This window comes from Centruroides vittatus, unplaced genomic scaffold, assembly GCF_030686945.1.
Source record: "Centruroides vittatus isolate TY-2023 unplaced genomic scaffold, ASM3068694v2 contig_3091, whole genome shotgun sequence".
Taxonomy (NCBI): Eukaryota; Metazoa; Arthropoda; class Arachnida; order Scorpiones; family Buthidae; genus Centruroides; species Centruroides vittatus.
This window is the reverse complement of record NW_027121989.1, coordinates 4,264-25,970: the sequence shown is the minus strand read 5'-3', so window position 1 is coordinate 25,970 and position 21,707 is coordinate 4,264. Positions and strand designations below refer to the sequence as shown.

The 21,707-nt window shown below is 32.5% G+C and overlaps 1 protein-coding gene across 1 annotated transcript; it reads left to right on the top strand.

Moving 5' to 3' along the window:
- The first annotated feature begins 1,134 nt into the window (after positions 1-1,134).
- LOC136973144 (uncharacterized) lies at positions 1,135-20,654 on the top strand. Its single transcript, XM_067267839.1, has 5 exons — positions 1,135-1,177; positions 1,628-1,789; positions 2,434-2,775; positions 2,874-3,476; positions 20,452-20,654. Exons 1-5 carry the CDS (start codon positions 1,135-1,137, stop codon positions 20,652-20,654), a joined length of 1,353 nt encoding a protein of 450 aa, XP_067123940.1.
- The last annotated feature ends 1,053 nt before the right edge of the window (positions 20,655-21,707 follow it).

The window sequence follows — 21,707 nt, the reverse complement described above, 5'->3', positions numbered from 1 at the left end:
TCTGCGAAGTACTTAAGTCTGTAATTTAAACAAACATCTCAATTGCCGGCGTCCGTACTAGCCAGATCCAGACACGAACACACCAACGGGTGTGCGTGTAAATCCTGACTGTGTGACAGTCCTCACCCCTTGAATTAGGTATAAAAGGGGCTCACACCCCCATTAGAATGGAGGACATCAAGGATACTAGACCAGGACTGACCAACTTTCATCCGCCGTACCTTCGACACTAATTGACGCCGACGACAACAGATAGCGAGGTAATTCTTGACTTATTATATGGAAATCTCTCTCTTCCCTCAGTTGATCGAGGTTTAGTGAAGTATAGATAGAGAAAGGGGATTAAAAGCCTCTCGCTGATCGCGAATATGTACGGCATAACCGCGCTAACCGCCTTATTAGAAATTCCGTTAAGGATTATTGTCGTTACTATTACCTTTATTATTATTATCATTATTGTCATTATTACTAGTATATGTATCTTTTATATAATATCCTTATTAAATCTGTTTAGTATCTTAAATATGTGTGATTACTCGAACACGGCCAACACCTGATCGACTTATCCGCCACCTCCCACTCGAGATGTTCTTTTTTTTGCTCTCCTAAATTGCCATCCACTGACCACGTGAGCGGGACTCACCTTCCCGTCGTCGGAAACCGGGTAAGCCTCTTCGCTTAACCCCCGATTCTCACATTATTGTAAAGAGTGAATTGTTAAAAATACTGTGTAAAACTGCTTGTAAATTATTTCCGAATTAGTTTTATGTACGAAACAAAATGTATGAAATGAGTTCGCGTGATCGTGATGCCGGTAGAAAATTTGAGTCGGGTAGTTCAAAAAGAAAACGAGCTATCAAAAGAAAGCGGGTAGAAGAAAATCTACGTGGGTCTTTATATAAATATATAAGAAGTGATGGTCAAGAAACCTCTAAAAACCCGTCATTGACTGAAAGTGATATATTATTGCACTGTAACCCTAACCCAGCTGAAATTATCCCTTCGACATCGTCACGGGTACCGCTGCCACAATCAACAGCGAGGATAATGAGTCATCATCATCATAGTCTCTTAAACCACTGCCGCCGCCAACACTATCTAGCCAAGATTACGTATCTGAGTCTGTCTATATCCATGACTGGCGGAATTGAAAATCTGAATCCTCAAAATGACCCAGGTTTGTGGCCATTAACAATTACTGACGTAGACCAAACTGAGATTGTAAAGGTCCAATCCAGGTTAAAGTTGATTTTTTCCCCCTAAATGACAATGGACGGCGATTCGGCGAATATCATTACAGTAAAATATTAGCTAATGGTGAAAAATTTGACAGGTGCTGGATGATTTATTCGCAAACAAAGGATGCCGTTTACCGCTTTCCGTGTCGAATGTTCGGACTAGAAAATACAAGAATTGGATCCAGTGAAGGAGTGTGTGATTGGAAACACTTGGATGATTACCTAAAGTCTCGCGAATCTAGCCGACTGCACAAAGATTGTATGTCGAGAACGGGTTAAAAAGCTGTACCACTATTGCAAGTAGTCTTTAGCCCAGATTCAAATTGAACAAGAAAGGCAGCGTTGGAGAGATATTTTACAAAGACTACTTGCAATTGTAAATTTTTTAGCATTTCAGAATTTGGCTTTTAGAGGTCATAGAGAGAATTTAATATCTGACTCAGGTTCTGGTGAGACTAGCGGCAACTTTATAGATTTAGTAAAGTTAATAGTCCGATTTGATTCAATGTTGCGACTTCGCCTAAAACAAGTAACAGACAAGACGATTAATGGTAAGTCACGCGAAGACTCAAATAGGGGAAAAAAGTGAAATCTACTCCGCACGCGGCGCTAGTATCGACGACGTTGTAAACAGACTAAGCGATACGTTGTCGGTTGTAAAGTACCATTTGTGTTTTCTTTAAACGAAAATCGAATAAATATTTTAAGTTTGAAAAATGCCAAGTACGGTACGTGGTGCCGTGTACCACATTGTTCTAATAGTGGTGGTCACAAGTTTCCAAAAAATCCAGCATTGCGAAAGAAATGGATTCACGCCGTTAAAAGAGCAAATTGGAAACCAACTTCATCCAGTCTCGTGTGTAAAAATCACTTCACACCTGATCAGTATAAAAAGATTAATATCTTTGGTCAGCACATTATTTAAAGAATTATAATAACTGTACAATATTTCTTTCAAGCTAATTGAGAAGCTTCAAGCACCTCGCTTGAAAAATACTTGATGTTTACATCAAAAGTCTCTGTTTAGTTTTAATATCTAGGCGTGATAAGCCCTAACAGTAGAGGCTAGTTTTGAGCACTTACATAGCATTAATGTTAAGTTAACAAAGGATAAAAAGTATATATAGTAGCATGGATTTAATTGTTAATTCTTTATGCTGAATGAAAAATAAATAGATTTATTTTACTTTATTAGGAAACATCTCAGCAAAGAGACAACTGAAGGCTGATGCTGTACCAAATGTATTTTTTTGGTCTAAAAAAGAGGCACCTTCGGTTGCGAGCAGACGAGCAAGAAGAGAACACCGTAAACGCGAAGTTCGAGATAATCGTGATGCATGCTATATAATGGATACTAGTACATTAGAAATAGGAGGAGAAGTAATAATAGATGAGGAGGAGGAAAAGGCTACTTGTCCTATTGAAAATAATGTGGCAAGCACTATGGTCTGTGTAACTACACAGATCCATACTTTTGAAGCCCAATGTCAGTTGAAAGATTTGAGTTTGACAACAATGCTATACGTTACTATACTGGGTTAGAAAACTACAATTCTTTCAATTTTGTACTAAAAAGTTTGGGACCAGCAGCATACGGCTTAAAATATTACAAGTTTCAGGTTGTAACACTTGCAGTGCCAAACCAGTTGTTCTTGACTTTAATAAAATTAAGATTGAATACAGCAAATTTTGAGTTGAGTAGGATGTATAGTGTATCTGAAGAAACAGTACGAAACGTTTTCATTACTTGGATTAATTTCATGTATTTACAATGGCGAGAGTTGGATATATGGAATGAAAGATCTCTTGTTGATATATACATGCCTAGAGATTTTAAAATGAAATTTCCAAATACTAGAGTTATCATTGATTCTCTAGAATGCAAAATAAGCAAACCAAAAAATCCTGTTGCACAGCAGGCTACGTGGTCATCATATAAAAATGACAACACATTAAAAGCAGTTGTAGGTTGCACACCAAATGGTCTAGTAAGTTTTGTTTCAGAAGCCTATGGTGGTTCTGCAAGTGATCGAAAGATTGCAGAAAGGTCTACACTGTGTAAAATAACAGAGGCAAGAGACTGTGTAATGGCTGATAGAGGTTTTAACACTCAGGACTTACTAATTACTAAAGATGTTGTGGTAAATACACCCACTTTTATGAGAGGAAAAGCACAGCCGAGCAGCAGTTCGTTATCTCGAGACAGAAAAATATCTAGTAAAAGAATACATATTGAACGTATTATAGGAACGGCTCGTACAGTACATATAAGATTTTGAGGCAACACATGCATCCGACAGTAACCAAACTTACAGTGGCGTGCCGTGACATTTGATGACGGAAGCTGTGTTTCTGTAAGAAGCCGACTTCCAGGGGCAATCAGTTAATTGCGCCTCAGTGATGGTCTAGGGCAGTGGTTCTTAACCTTTTTATACTCGCGGCCCACCAAATATTTCATAATTTTTTGTGGCCCTCATTTTTTTAAATAATAATTTATATTTGATAATTTATCTATAATAAATTGATTTTTTATTATTGCTTTATTTTTTATAAAATAAATGTAAATCATAACTTTATTATTTCATTTTCTATTTAAATAACATTCAAACTTCACAATTAAACATAAAAACTCATTTATTTTTAACAAAAAATAAAATAAACAATTAAAAATTCATAGAAAAAACAAAAAATACTCAAAAATAATTTAATGAGATTTTTTGTGATTTTGTAATTCCTCGAACTTCTATTCTTACGAACCCATATTTGATATAATCACGATCGTATTTTCTAATTTTAATGTTACTTAATTTTATACCTTTAGTTTAGGACTTGTGGTTCTTTTTCCGTTGCGTTTTTCACTGTATCATCGTCAGAAACTTTCACTAGTATTTTCTTCGGTATATTTTCTTTTTGAAGGTCCCGGTCTGTGATTACTTGCATTAAAAAAATTTTCTAATGTTCCTTTTTGTTTTTTGCTCATTTTTGTGAGTTAATTATAAATAATTAAAACTAAACACGCAATATAAGAAAGAAATGCACTATTATGAGATCCAAAGCCGATGCTAAAACTAAACTAAAACACCCACAACTTGTCGTAAAGATTTTGCATAACTTTTGCAAAAATATTTAAATTTTCTAACCCTACTACTAAGCCTACTATTTTTGCATAATTATTTTTAAAATTTCAAGCATTAATAGTTTCTTAGAATTACTTTGGAATAAAAGAAGTAAATACTGCGGTGTAAGTAGCATATTTTCATTTATTTCTTCTGTACTAACAAAGTTGTGTGTAGGAAGAAATAAAAAACAAATAAAAGAAACTAAATAGGAAAACTTTATCTTTCTTATTTCACTTATCAATACGATATTCGGTTATACATCAATTTTCTTTTTATTATATTCCGAAGGAAATTTTGCATAATTTGGCGGCCTCCCGGCAAACTTGTTACGGACCCCCAGGGGGTCGCGGCCCCCCTGTTAAGAATCACTGGTCTAGGGTCCATTCGTATTCATTTGTTCGACAAGCCAGTAAAAACTGTAGACTTCTCTAAAAGTATTTTTAATATTACAATTACATTCCGAGTCGCTAGCCACGGTATAAGGGCTAACATTAAAAATAAATTATAAAAACTTACTCGGTGAAATAAAATGTGCGATGGATATACATACCCGGTACAATGTATTGTTCGATTGTATTAATATACTTTTAAAAAAATTATAATTAAAATATAGCTTTGTAAAGAAACGTACATAAAAATAACAAAAATATTCTTTACTTTTTAAATTTTAAAACAATCCACTTAGTCAAATAGCTCGATACGAGTAGCTAATGGATGGAATCGGAGACGGTCCAGGTAGGTGTGTAGTGTGTGCGTGTGCCAAATCCCGAGAGTGGCGATACCGGTCAATGTCAAATGCCTCTTTTGTCGCATCACCAGTATATCTCAAAGGACGCCACAGGGTTGTTGTAAATTTTAAACGTTTCTCACCGTAGCTGTAAAAATCTAACTATGTTAAACTTAATAGTCATTCGTTTTCTAACTAATTCGTTTTAATACCAGGTGTACACGGAAATTAGTTCCCCAGTGTACTGAGCGAGTGATTGGTTCGGTCGAGCTTTTGTTGAAGTAAAATTCTGGCTCTTTCGGCAGGGTTTTATTTATGTCCCCATTCTCTAATCTCTTAATTATTTAACTACTTCTTAAGTAGAAATAAGTCGAAACCGGGTACTTTGTACTCGAATATCTGTAGTCTCGGGAAAGAAGTGGAAAGAAATGTTTATGACAACCGATACATAAATCGTAAATTTAAGGAAAATAAATTCTAGAGCTTTTTTGTACCTTGTACGTTTCATTCATTAAATTTGGTTGTAAATGATGATTTCAAAGTAACAGTTAATTTTTTAACACTGTACTAGAATTGTACACGTTTTGTCTGCATTCCCTTACAGATAGGACATACTAAATCGTAATATCACCGGTTTAACATCGAAATCCGTAAGTAATATAAGATGGAAGAGCGGAATAAAAGCAGAATAAATATATCAAATATTTTAATGGATTTTTTAAAACTCCTGTCAACTATACAGAACTATCGTAAAAACATGCCAGTAAACTCCTATCGGTTGAGTTAAGTTATAAATCTAGTCTAGGGTGGGCAATCTTTTTTATAACACGAGCCAGAATAAATTTTACGTTTTTTCCGCGGGCCGTTGTAGTTAATTGATGCCTTCTTGTGACTCGTAATTTTTTAAGTCTGCAAATATGAAATAAATAAATAAAAAGTTAATTACTACATTTATTTCTCTTATCGTTTTCGAAAATTTCAAAGAATTAGAAAAATAACTATTAATTAGTTATTTTTCCAATTTAATAATCTATTAAAGATCTCGCGGGCCGGATAGAAACTTTTCGCCAGCCGTAGATGGCCCGCGGGCCGGGGGTTGCCCGCCGTCGATCTAGTCTGCTCGTGATTCGCGTAATCGGGCGAGGGCGGTCGAACATCTAGCAGGCAGGCGGCTAACAGCCCACAACCGCTCCGGGATATAAAATTAGATGCTTTACGCGTGTGTCGCTTCTACCAGCTAAACCGAGTGAGGTTGGTGATCTGTAAAGCGCATGCGCCAATGCCTATATAATCTGACTGATTGGAAACTGACCCGGTTTCGACATTCCTTCTGCCACCGAATTATTCGAATATACAATAGCAATCTTATCGTTTTTTTCACATGTAGTATAGAAATGTGTAAAAGATACATAATGCGGTTATAAGAAAATATTAATTTTAATTAGTTCAAAGTATGTTAAAATATGAAAATTTATATTTTATAAAATACAAGGGAAGGTCATTGGAAGGTGAAAGCGGCGCTTCCATCGCTTCCAATGACGGCACGCAACTGGTTTCCGGTCTGGCACGATTTAATGGATGTCTTCCCCGTTTGGGTGGAGAACGTTGCATATTTATTATTATTGTTGTTGCCGATATAACTTATATTAAATAACAACCAACTTAAGTTTTTAGTAGTAGAAAGTAATAAACAAGAGCAATTAATTTTTATTCTTGGTATAAGTAACCAGGTGCAAAGAAAAAGTCGCCAACAGCCTCGACGGAAGAACACGCCTTCTCCTCTAGCTGAATTATTAAAAAGATTATTTTGTATTGACCCAAAATTTTTTGTATGATCAAGACTTGATTTAATCAAAAACTTATCCTCGAAAGTTTGTTACTCATATCGTGTAAGTGTTCAGGTGATAAATAAAGACTGGTTTTCTGACTTTATTTACTTGATTTGAAGAACCATTTATCCATGTCCTAGTTAACGAATTAAGTTCAAATTAATGTTCGATACAAATTTATAAATATATTTACGATTATGTTTTTATTGAATGTGCTAATATTTATTATCTGCTTCATATACTTACATAATATCTTAACAATAACTATCGACATGCATTTACATTTTAGAGTTGCTACACTCAAATACGTTCTACAGCAAAAGTCAACATTTTACAACATTTGTATGTAATTATCTGTTAAGTACACTATATAATTGCATACTACAGCAGTCAAGTTACAATTTTATATAATGATTTTTCAAATACTTAAAAGATTGTCAAAGAATTGTTTTTAAGAATGTTTATATTTAAACGTGAATATTAGGTTTATTCGTCATACGTGAAACTCCACGTTTAAAAGTATTTAAAAGTTTAACCAATGGTTGCGTTTTTCACGTCGAAATATTTATTAATATTCGAAGAACACCTGTCCTTGTCCGAAACTCCCGTTACTTGAATTAGAGAAGAGAAAACAGAATAAAATCCACTTATCACCTGAAAAATTAAAAATATTTTTATTTTTGATTGGGTTTATTTTAAAAGTCAGTGCGAAAATTATATTGTAATAAACTTTTATGCAAAAAATGCCAATAAGAATTTTCAAACGTGCATAATTATTACGTAATAATTTCAGTACATAATAAGCAGACACATAATTAAACGAATGTACTGTACAATGCAATTAGTTTCGGAGTACGAATTTTACGGTATCTTGACATTAATTAAAAACAGATTTAACATGTGATTTTCTATATTAATAACTAAATGTTTACCCTTATTAAAAAATTTCGCTTTACGTAGAAAAAACCAGCAACAGATATGCCAAAGGGTCTTCCTCCAAACCTCTTCATGAAACAGATAATCTGAAATGATATATTTATAAATATATCGATGATAAAATATACAAAATTAAACAATCGCGATACCTTGAATTTATATTCCGGAGGAAGGTCAGAAGAATAGAATTTCTCAATAGAAATGAAACTGTCATATATCTGAAAAATATTATTACATATAAACTTATTGTGATTTACTAACTGTTGATAATAACGATACTTACAATTGTTGAGAGTATAGATAGCGACCAAGACGCACACAACGCTATAGCTAGAAATAAAACTGAAAACACTGCAATTCCAAAACGAACACCTGCATCCATTTCTACGAATAAAGCAATATATGCAAAAAAACAAATTTCGTGCACGAAAAAAACATATATTAGGGGAAGGAGAATTTTCCACTTTTCGTTTATCTCTTCAAAAATCTGCCAAATTTCAAAAAGACACTCCATCAAATTCTGAACGTAAGATGGTGTAGGATTTTTTAAAAATTGCAACTCTACAGCTAGCTTCATCAACCGTTTCCCAATAATCGTAAAGAACAATGCAAAAAACAAAAATGCATATTGTCAATGGCAGATAACGTAATTAAACGATATTTGTATGGCAAATGTGCAAAATAATGCAAGTTTATTATCGTAGTATACACTAAGAAAGGAACCGTCACTTGAAAATGCTAATAGTGTCAAATATAATACAAGAATTATTGAAAAACACGAAACTGATGAAAAAATGTATGGCTCTATTTCGTCGAAAAATTCTTCTTCTTCTTTGTACAAACGCAGAAAACGGTGAATGTCAATTTTCCTTATCTTGAATATACTGTACTGTAGAGCGGTATACAATGTAGCGCACGCTATAATTGCATTAAGAAATAGCAAATTGTTTTTGAATACAGGAAACATATTTTTCCAAACATCATTAGAAGTCAGTAATATCAATGTGAAGATGATCGCTGTCAGCCACAAAAATATTTCGAGTACATTCGAGTAAAATCTTAACAGTTTGGCCGTTCGTTCGGTTTTTTTCTTTCGACATTCGCAATCTTCCACCATATTCAAACAGAAAACCTCCATGACAGAAAACAAAGGTTGAAATCTACTTGCCACACAAGTATCGAAAGATGGCTGCATTATTTTGGCTTTAATCTCGAGCTACTGCAAGGATATTGATATCCTAATTTATTTTAAAAGTTTATTATTGTCTACTTTGTTACAGGGTATGAGCAACGTAACTTCTTTTCATCCAACATATGCGACCAAACGTGTCGGAGTAACGTGCGACGTCGTTTGCTATTTATTCACGAATTTTCCAGTCGATATACGCATGACAGAAAACGTCATTGTCAATTGGTGGATGTAGAAGTAAACAAGGCGGAGATTCATATTAATGAGACATAATAACAATCGCAGAGCTTCAATTGGGCAAACTTAGCACGTCATTTATTGATTGGTTTCGTTCTATAATAATAACTTTTTTCTAAACATTTTTAATATATCGTAGTTATATTAATATAAATACTATTTTACAAATCAACAAAAAAACTAGACTTTATATTAGTTTACAAACAAATTAACATGTTATATACATTTCAAATTAATTTCTCACAACCGTTCACATAGGCAAAGATTTTAGGAAAATATTTTACATTTAGAAATCATCAACGTTGAGGAACATGTTGTCTGTGTGTGAAGGCATTTTATTCTTCTTTATTCTTCGATGATAATTTTAGACATTTTATAAGTATATAAATTTCATTTCTCATAAAAATGCCAGCATCGAGTTGCTTACCTTTACCGGCAATATTTCGTGGCGTCGTCTTTTACGATATTTTGTTAAATAGAAAGTTTATTAGCATAGGTACAGTAATTGGCCAAAAACTTGCCGAAATATGCATGATAAAAATAGACAAAAAATTTGTACATTTAAATAGTATAATATTTATAGCTAGATATGTGGATGGCATTATAATACTATACGACACGTTAATAACAAATGAAAATATATACAACTATGCGAGTACATTCAGCAATACCTTAAAGTTTGAAAGCGAAACAGAAACTAAAAATGAAATTAACTATCTGGACATAAGTATAAACCGCGGAAAAAATGTCCTTAATATAAAACCATATAAAAAAGCTGCAATGTGGATAAAATTCTACACTGAAAATCCTATTGCCCTATAACGATTAAAAGACATAGTTTTGTGACAGCACTATCAAAGATATCGAACAGAACATGCAGAGAAGAAGACAGAAGAAAACAACAAAATGAATTAATAAATAAGTTTATATTAAACAATTACCCAGAAGACAGATTATTAAAAAATGGATAACGGAATAAATAAAAAAACAGATTTAATGTTAGAAATAAAAAAGATGATAACATATATATGTCATTCCCTTACATTAAAGGTACAGTACATACGAACAATATAGAAATGTTTTCGAAAAATGTAATGTTGTACTCGCAGCCAAACTAAAAAATAATAGAAATATCAATAAAATCAAAAATGAAGAAAAACTAGACGACGTAGGTGTTGTATATGAGCTAAAATGTACGTGAAAAAATCAGCAATTTAGATAGGTAAACAGGAAGGCAACGCAAGACTAGAGAAAAGAAGCATGAAACTGCATTCCGGCTAAAAAATAACCAATCACCGTGGACAGATCATTGTAGCAAATACGAATGTGTGATCAATAATAGTAATACAAAAATAATCCGCAATGAAAAAGATAAGTTTTAAGAAAGTTCAGGTTGGCACAAATAAATAACTCTAAATCCGACAAATATCCGTGCAGAGAATTCAGTTGCAGGGTACGACGGTGCAGTACTGTATGATGCGAAAGAAATATATGAACCAGTGTAAACACACTTTGAATAGTAACAAGATGCAAACATCAGTAAATAAAGCCAATCTAATATACCTCAATTATGTCGGGACATACTTAAGTGTATTCAAATGGAAAATACCAGTTAGTCAACATTAAGAAAACTTTCATGTATAGTTTTTCATGTGTAAATTTCAAGTAATGGTTAGTTGCAGACATTCTCTGAATTTTGTGTCAAAAAGGTTCCTCCAGCAACCAAACGTAGCGTTTGCATAACATTTTTATACTTAAATATTACACATGGGATATATGCTATGATTAACATATAGGTATAAAAAAGTTTACAGCGTAAAAATGCAATTCTTGTATTTGGAGGTCATCACGATGGTCTTGATCTTCTCTTAACTCGCAGCTTCATGAAGATGTTTAGAGAAAATGTTAGTGCTACGAGATAGCATTCACATTTTTAATCGATTGAAAATTGCGCCGTTGTTTTTTGCGGCTGTCAGTACTGCAAGTCTCTAGTGGAAAACATTCCAACAAAGACTTACTTATGGAAATAACTGCGACCGGTGTGGCAAGTTTGTATGCAGAAATTGGTTGAGTTTAGTGTGTAACATCTCTTTAAAAATAGAATTCAATGAGTATATTTAGTTCTTTTTGCTCTGTATTTAGGTTAAAAAAAACAACGTAGTAAGTAAAATTCTTACGTGTTCAGATCTTTTTGTTGTTTACTTTTTTGCCCTGTGATCGTTAATATATAAATAGAATAGAAATGGATTGGAAAGTACTGGGTTAAAAGTTTTTACTAAATTTCAAATTCAACTTTAAAACATGAAAGATTTATCTTATAACATGTAAATTTATTCCATATTAAATGTTTCTATATGTGATAAATATTTTCCGCTCGAGTAGACCGAAATCTTTCTTTCTGACTGGAAAATGAAACTGTCAATTCGATGATTTTATATTTAATATATTTAAATACATACGGATATTTAAAAAAATACATTACGAAATTAATAATCTTTCTTTAGGCATTTCTTTCACGACTTTTGGCTACTTTGAACATAGATTTTATAATTGTCTTACAGGCAGCAACACAAGTTACGAAAAATTCCTATGAAGGCATTAGCTTAATTTTATACGGTTCGAAGGAACACGGCAATGCAACTAATGGGTGATATGCCGAAGAGCAATACTTCCACGGTTGAGTTTGTGTGGAAACTGACTCTATCCATATCTTACGAAACCCGGAAATCTTTACATCCAGCCGTAGGAAAGGCGCCAACCTGCAACCACATAAGTGTTAAGTAGATTTTTCAATATTTTATTGTTAGTTATCAAATAGGATTCATTTAGATTTATTCACAAATAGATATTAAGTCTTCAAAGAGTTGTCTACACACCAAAACTCATTGCAAAACCAAAGCTACATGACACAATATCAATACATGCATACTGTATCATTTTAATTAATTGTGATGTAAATGTACAAGAACGTCGTTTGTAAATATGAATTATACAAAAAAGAAGTTTTATTATTCTCGTTTCTACTAAAACATTTTTGTTTATTTGTCACTTGAAAAACTTCTAAAGTATATAAATTGATAGTTGATTTTAATGGGTTTTGAAAAGTCCTTTATTTTTTGTAATATTCACTATTGCTGTGTAGTCAATATTCATTGATTCAAACAGACTACTCAAAATATTGATTTTCGAAATTTCATCAATAAATTTATCTCTCAATTTGCTCGTTTTAAAAGGTGATGAACATTAATCAGTGAGAAGGTTCTTCATAACCTTCAATAACCACCATAACCACCTTGTTGTAACCCCTATATAGGGGTTACAACAAGGAACCTAGGTGTTAGAATCAAAGAGCATAAATATGATGTAAGGAAAAGTTCTAACGCAACTGTTCTGGCCCAGATGGCCCAGGCCGAAGGATCCGTCGTTGGATGGGAAGAGGCGGAAATCGTCAAACAAATATATTCTCCAACTTTAGCAAAGACGGCGGAAAAAATAGAAATTTACAAGAGTAGACTCGAGAATAGATGCATCAACGCCAGGGACGCTGAGGGATTACCGTCAGCTTGGAAATTTGCAATTAAGAGACTTACAAATGGCTCATGATTTGCGATGTGTTTCGTATTTGGAGATCCTTAATATTTTATTATCTGTTAAATGATTTTTAGCGTGTACTAATAACTTTAATATTGTTATGTGTTTGTTAATTTACGTTTGGGTATTTTTTGCCCTTTAATTCTAATTTTAATTAGTTGGAACAGTTACCATCCGGTTAGGATAGGCAATTTTAGTACATGAGTACGAGTAATAAGTTCTTATTTTACACTTGTTGTTTCTTTTATAATGTATCAATTATTTTATTAATGTTATTGGTTATTAATTAATGTTTAGCCAATGTAGTATGTTATTTTATTTTTACACTTATGTACCATTTACGTTTTAATATTTATTCTGATTGGTTCGGATGTTAACGATTTTTTGGTATTTTTGAATTTTATACGTGATGTTCCATTTATAATGTATTTTATTTTCGTATGTTCTAACCTGATGATGGTCTATTGAATAGACCGAAAACGTTCGTTTTCTTAATTAAAAATTCCCTCAGCAACTTATAAGGTGGTGGTTATTGAAGTTTATGTTTTTTGCTGAGTGCGTTTATGTTCAATGTTCTTCATAACATTATAATAAAACTTATTCAGTCTCCATAGCTAATAATTTATTCGTTAATTTACCCTAATCGATAGCCTAATTCTTCTTAACATTGCGTATATTAGTCTGCCTGTAAACATGGAAATTTCTGTCATGGCATAATTTACCATCTATTTTCAATTATATCCATCAAGTACTTACACTAAAATATTCCGAACATCTGACTTGTATTAAAGTCAATTGATTCTATTAGAAAAGAATGCAACATGAATTTTTCGCATAACAAAATACTTGTAAACATCACTTCTAAATTAAATTGCATCGTGTCTGAATAATTTAAACATAAAATAGATTTTGTCATTTAATAAATGTATATGGCATCGTTACTAAAAGCTATTTTTCATAAATTTATAAACACAAGCCAGTATTTGAATATTGTCATATAAATCTCTATTGCATAATGGCCGCTTAATTCAAAAGTTTCACGAATAAATCACGAATAAAATAAATTTGAATTTCGTTTTAAATTTGAAATTGACAAAAACAAAATGAAGAATAAAATAGCTAGGAAAACATAGATGTTCAGTATAAAAGATATAAGAATTGTATTTCTAAAACACAGTTTGCCAAATTACAGTTGACAATTCCCAGCTAGCTACAGCGAAACAATTTTCAATCAGAAAGTCATAAAAGTTTGAGAATATATTAAGCAGATTATAAAGATTTTCAATACAGCAAATGAGTTAGTTCTAAAAACCACGAACACAAGACTTTTTTCAAGCTAAACAGTCGGTTATTGGCCTGCATGACTTCCAGACTAGAATTTATGCGATTTTTGGCTGTGATGCTATTTCGAAGACTTGGTCTACTTTGATCGTATAACATTTTTGTCAGACCTTAAAGACAGCATAGCACTCAATGTGCGTAATATTTTAAGGCACACATTGCATGTAACCGTTGAAAATGCTGTGTTACAATTTCAGATACTAAGAGAAAATGGTTATTGTCAGGGACGGATTTACATAAGGGCATTTGGGGCCTGTGCCCAGGGCCCCCACAAAATAGGGGCCCCCACAAAACTGAAAAAAAAAATTATGTTTAAACATAATTTTTTTTTCTATTACCGCGACAGCCTAGTGTGGCCTAATCACGAGGGCAACAGGCAGAGAAAACCAAACCCGGGAAAAAACCTATGAAACATCGGAAAATTTCGGGAAAAAAATTTCACATAGGTATTTTTCAGTTAAATTAAAATAATTAGTTTTACACAATAAAATATATGTATGTTTACAATAACCTTATTTTTAAATGAAATTTACAACTTCCTAGCTCAAATCTAATTGAAAGTACAGTATTTTGTGTAAATTTTCTAAATCATCAAATTTGCCTACTCTTAAAGGGGGGACCCCCACCGAATTTGTGCCCAGGGCCCCTGGATTGGTAAATCCGGCCCTGGTTATTGTCATGTTTTGAACATGTTTATTTCACATTAAACAGATAAGCTGTGAACCTGATTGTTGTGTTATGTATGAAGTTATGATACTCCCCGAAGTGGTGGTTTTTGGAACTAACCGTTTTGCTGTATAAAAATTCTTATCATTTCATTAAGGTATTCCCAAACTTTTAACTGTTTTTAATCAAATTTTCGCTGTTGCCAGCTTGAAAACATGAAGTTAAATTCGCGACAACCTGCGACAAACGCACAACTAATAAAATGATTATATTCTTAATAGCTTGAAATTTTGCGGTCAGACAAACAGGTCATTTAACATTTAGTATTGGAAGGCTCTACCACACAAACACTACTAGGATAATACCAACTAAATTATGATGCGATTTAACTAATGAAATATTACATTTAATTTCTGTGTTTATTTCAATACTGACAGGTTTCTATATTCATTGAAGTATTAAATAGGTGATACAATTTACATTCAGTTGTTACTATATGATATAGTATTGTAATTTCTGTTGTCAAATTATAATAATTTCCACATGACGTAAAACCTACAAGAAATCAATTGTTATAAACAGAAAAATATTAACTCTCAAATTACCACAAAACATTACATGATGTCTAATTGACCCCAACATGTTTTGTAATTGACTATACATTTAATTTAAAAATCTTGCAATAGTGTTATTTCACGGTGATACATGTAATGGAAAATAAAAATGCTAGATACGCTGCAGTGATCACTGAAATGTCATCATTTAAGGATTTTATAATCAGTGAAGCTTGTTTTGTACAAACAAAACCAAAAGTGTGTTTTGGAAAAATATGTTAATTTCTCATTTTTCCATTTTCTTCTTTAATTTTCGTAGCCATTAAAACTTGTTTGCACTGCAGTATGCTCTTTGCAAACAAGTTTGTCATATTTTAGGCTTGTTTTCAGAATTTTTGCACTGCTGAAATTCAATAAATGGGTACAGGCTTTCGTTGTCGATGACTGTGGCAAGCTATTCTTCTGCCAAAAGGATGTTCTGTAGATCCTCAGTTACTTCAAAAGGGTTGCTTACACTGAACTGATATAATGCAAAAAATCTTTAATAAAGATACATAAAGTTTTAAGTGAACAATTTAAAAACTTATTTAATAATTCAGTTCGTTTCATACGTCGAACAATTGTAAGAGTTGTCTGCTAAAGATACTGTAATCTAAATAGATAAGTCAATGAAATAGTTGTCTTCATTTCAAATAATTTGCTTATTCAGCTTTGACGGGCAACATGCTCAATGTCTTCAGAAATTCATGACATAAAATGAGTGGAATAAGGAAATGTGACATCAAGGGCGATCTCCCAATAAGGGGTGCTTTCCGTAAAGATTTTCATTAAAAAACTGCTATACTCATGGGTTAGACATGCAATGAAATCCAGGGATACGCCACTTGGGCATTCCGTTACTGAGGCGCAAATCCGCCACCAACGCCAGAGTTCAGTTGTCTTATACACTTAGGTACTTGATGGTATGTAACCTATATTGAGAAAGTAAATAAATAAATAAAATTATTGAATAATGTTTTTCATTTATGAATGCGGGTCATTGAAATCTGACCTGTACTATAACAAATACGATATAAAAACACTAATAAGTGTATTAATTGTACACAAATTTCTATAAATTGAAGTATGTGTAAATTTATGATGCAATTGAATTTTACGAAAATTAATTAATCTAAATAATGTCTGTTCTGTGATAAACGTACTTAAACATTTTCATAATTTTTTTAATTGTTCACATCAATAAATTATGATCATTTTAATTTCACTTGAATATATTCATGTGTTGTTTAAATACAAAGAAAAGAAACAAAATACTGTACTACTGTTTAATATGAAAACTAGAAGCTTGTTTATCCTTCGTAATCTGGACTGATGCTACTTCGAATACGGAAAACTCGAAGAGAACTGACTACCAGTGCCATTTCTTACTAAAATTCCTAATATGAAAAATGATTTCTAATTAACATTCAATTTTTATAAATTGGCACACTCTGTGTTAAAATACAATTCTCAAATTTTTCATACTGAACATCTAAGTTTTTCTAGCTATTTTATTCGTTTTGTATTTCTCAATTTCAAATTGATCTTATTCGTGAAACTTTTCATCTATAGGAGCATTATGTAATAGAAATTTATATGGCAATATTCTAATACTGGCTTGTGTTTATCAATTTATGAAAATTAGCTTTTAGTAACGATGCCATATACATTTATTGAATGACAAAATCTATTTTATGTTTAAATTATTCATACACGATGCAATTTAATTTAGAAGTGATGTTTACAAAATATTATGCTATTCGAAAAATTCATGTTTGGATCTTTTGTAATAGTACGAATTGTCTTTAATACAAGTCACGTATTCAGAATATTTTAGTGTAAGTACGTAATGGATGTAATTGAAAATAGATGGTAAATTATGCCATATCAGATATTTCCATATTAACAGGCAGACTAATATACGCAATGTTAAGAAGAATTTAGCTATCGACTATAGTAAATTAAAGAATGAATTATTGGCTATGGAGACTGAGTTCATTTTATTGTGGTGATATGAAAAACCTTCTCACTGATTAATGTCCATTACCTTTTAAAATGAGCAAATTAAGAGATAAATTTAATCGTATTGTGCAGAACTAAAAGTTAAATACCAATTTATTGTAAAACAACACAGAAGACATAAGACATAGAAACAGAAATAGTGAAAAATATATTGTTCATATTTTTCGATAAATTTTTTTTCTTTCTTGAAATTGTTCATGAAATGAAGAATGGTAAGTTGCCTTCTTTTAAAAATGCTAAATTGTGCGGCTTCGTACAAGGAACAACAACACGCAAGAAATTCCATGTATAAATTGTTATCATCAAATACCAGAAATAAGTGATTGCAGAAACCTCTAGAAGTTGTTGTTATTGTTGTAAACAATAAGATCATTGTCCAAAACATTATTTCGAGTATATTTTTATAAATTTTGTAAATGTTGTGTATTTCTCGACCTTTTCTTTCGACAATTGCATGTCAATACATCTAAACCGAATACTTCCGTAACAGAAATCAACGGTTGCAGTTTTCTAGCAATAAAACTTCTGTGTGATGAAGGTATTTCTCCTACGAAAGTGCAAAATTTATTTCTACGTACAGTCTCGAAGTTTATCAAACAGCTATTAACTTCAAATATTTCGTTTTAATACACTCTAAAAATTTAGCAAAATACTCTTTTCGAATATGGAATGTTTGCGAGAATATAGAACTTTATAACATCGCTGGAAGTTGTTTTCGGTCTACTCGAATGCTTTAAAGTGAAGGTATAAATAGCAGAAACTGGCTTTCGATGATAGATTTACACAGTTACAAATAAAATGAATTGAGTATCGTCATGTATCAATAATTTAGAAACGAATTATGTTTCAGACTGCAGAAATAACTTTTTAGCCTAAAAACTAGTCGCGATCAATATTTAATGTCATTTTTAATACACTATTGGTAACATACTTTATATATTACTTGAAACTTTGTGTGGAATTTTTATTAGTTTACGCAAAGTATAACTAAAAGTATTTAAATATACCTGAAATTTTTCGTACTAACACAGTTACCAATTTTTTTTGTTTTTTTATTATCAGAGGATAATAACAACAAGACTGTACTAATCTTATTAATTTCCGCGTACTACTAATGATAAAAATATGTCGAACAGAGTGTTTAGTACATCTAATTGGTTCTAAAAACAAGACCGTGCACATCGACGTTGTTACGCTAATTATCTATTGCAAATATTATCGTTAGGAAATATGATGATTATGTAAATTTAATTTCGAGACAATTACTACATACGTTATTATTACTTTTTATTGAAATAAATAACTTTACACGTGGACTTGCATCGAGATCTATACTACTGACATGGCTGACTTGCATGTGGGTTGTTTATATTAAAAAAAAGTTTACTTTGCTGCTACGCGACAGAGGGAGCCTTGTCATATTTTTTATTACAACAGTTACAATAAACCTATTCAAAACCATAATATTCTAAGCTAGAAAAACATATCATGCAATTTCGGTCAGGTGTTATTGTATATCATTGTCCCAATTGGGGTTACTCAAACGGGATCCCGGTTATTTTTTTAACCCAGAAAATATCCCAAAAAAATTTTCTCATTCGGGTAAATCTCCGAAACTTCTTTAAAATTCACCATTTTTATTTAGTTTTGTGTTAAGGCTGAAATTTTACAAATAGAAAGCATAATTAACTCAAACTGTCAGAATACATTTGCATTTATTGACTTTAAATTTATTTATTTAGTTTTTAAAATTTTTGCTCGTTATGACAAATGGTCAATAATCAATACGTAGTTTATTTGTTGCAGGACTCTGAAAATTCTCTATTTTTCAGAACCTGTAATATCTGGAATAATTTCGCTTATATGTCTTAATTTTCAACCATGTCCAGTAGTTTCAATAACTGCGTAACGCCAGGTTGTGGAAATTTGTCCAGGATACGAGTACGAAGTCTGCAAGTTTTTCTTCAGAAACCTGATTATTAAAGCCAAAAGAATTGTCGAATTATCGGGCTATAAGCTTGATGCCGCTATTAAAGTAGTCAAGGTAGACAAATCAAGAATACTAGACAGCAAAAGATATACTGCAATCTCGAAAATGAACTAGAAATCTTCGAAGCAACGGGTGAAAAAATGCATAACACGTGTTTTCTCTTAAATGCATTAAACACGACTCCACTCACACCAATTGAACCGGAAAGGGCATTCTCGGTAGCTGCGCTTTTCATTACTAAAATAAGAATCAGATTGAGTGATTGCAGTATGGACCATCTTTGCTTTTTAAATTCTTATTATAAAAATTTACAATAATATTTTGTATTGTTTAATTTAAAAAACAAAAATTACGTTTCAAGTTAGAAGTTTGGTTTAAGTTCGATTTATTTTCAACTCAATTCAAAGCATTTTTTTTTTTTTTTTGTTGTATGCAGTTTTTCCGAAACTTTTATAAATTTTTTCTATTTGTGAAAATTTCTACGTAATTCAAAGGTAATTATTAATATATATCTTACACAGTATTATTAATATGATTTTGGAGGTTGCGGAACGTATTAAATTACTTTTAAAAATGAAAAATAATTATATTTGATGTCATAATATTTTGTATATCTTAAAAATAACTAATTCTATCTGGGGATTTCCCGGGATCCGGGGATACAGTACACTTTTATCCCGGAATCCCGGGACAAACAAAAGACCGAGAATTTAGAAACCCAAGTCCCAATCAAAGTTACGTGCTTCAGCTATTAACGTACTGTGCAAATTTTATTTTTCAGTTAAAAGTTGTCATTTTTCATATATTATATAAATTTTTTAACGACAATTATTGTAAATTTCAATTCAACTTTAAAAACATTTCGGACATTGTGCTTTTGCAATAATCATGATAGGACTCTGTAGTAGATGGAATCGCCTAGGCGAGCGATTCCCGCTGTTTTTAAGATAACGGAAACTTTCGTAATTCATAGCCGTTACGGAAGAACCGTTAGAGAAGATCCGTTGGGGAAGCCGTTGTGGTTGGAATCGACGATTGGCTATCGGAGAATGGCCGTTGGCCGGACTTTATGAAGACATCGAAGCTGATTGGACGTGGGAGAATTTAAACGTCGGCTACGATATAAGAAGCAGTTTTCGGCGGGAAAAGGAGATCTATCTCAGTGGTGTAGCGTAGTGGGGGCAGCAGGGGCGGCCCGCCCCGGGCGGCACTTTTAGGGGGCGGCATTTTTTCACAATAAATAATAATATCCTGTAAAAATTTGAACCATTTCATTTCATATTTTTGTCGCACCTACGATTCGGACCGATTGAAATGAGCACGGAATTTTTAATTACTTATTCTGTGACGAAACTGGGGAATCCCCTTTCTTTAAATGAATGCATAATAATGACATCTTGCTCATTGTAGCGACTGGCAACACGTCTGTACTGACTTGTAGGGATTCATGTATTTTATTTTGTGCTTAGATTGTTTATGACTAATATTTAGCGAGAATGACTTCTACCATATAAAGAGTAGTGTTCAGTATTGTATAGCCTAATAACACCTGCAAATTAGATTACAGTACGGATAAGGGGCATACGTGTAAAAACTTTTATAATAAATGTGATTATTATATTGTAAAACATATATACATGACTTTTTTATTTGTAACCTATACAATACACAATAATGATGAATGTTCTTGCCGAAGAGTTCTTTAGAATTACTGTATATTTTAGTCTTTTAAATTGAGATACCTAAATAAGGGGACGGCAAAATTTTCCTCCGCCCCGGGCGGCTGACACCCACGCTACGCCACTTATCTATCTATCTCTCTTTGGGACCTTGCTGAAACCTGGTGTAAGTGGACTCCCGTTGGACTATCACGAACTTTTCCTGACTCAGAGGTGTTGCGAGTACTAAGTCTGTTAGCGGAGGTCGTAAGGTGTCCTTCCGACGAACTTGTACGGAACATAGTCGGTTGTAACTTAGATTAGTGTATTGTGGATACCTAGTTGTAAACGTTATTTTGTATTTATTTTGTATGTTCGTCTCGTCAATATAAACGTTGTGTTTTGTCAATCCGACTGGTGTTATTTTGAACATTACTGACTCTAAAGCCCTCATGTTTGCTGGTTGCCTTAATTGCAATATCGGTATTGCACAACCACTTTGCATGTTCATTGCCAAATTAATAACAAAGTTTGTATAATCAGAGATTGAATTGCCAGATGGTCTGGGGTC

What these genes read in the sequence shown, in the direction of transcription:
- LOC136973144 (XM_067267839.1), top strand. Translation starts at nt 1,135, where the DNA reads ATGACTGGCGGAATTGAAAATCTGAATCCTCAAAATGACCCAG. An exon ending in GAATCCTCAAAATGACCCAG is followed by an intron (nt 1,178 to 1,627) that starts GTTTGTGGCCAT and finishes TAAATTTTTTAG; the next exon opens with CATTTCAGAATTTGGCTTTT. An exon ending in TAAAAGAATACATATTGAAC is followed by an intron (nt 3,477 to 20,451) that starts GTATTATAGGAA and finishes CGTAATTCATAG; the next exon opens with CCGTTACGGAAGAACCGTTA.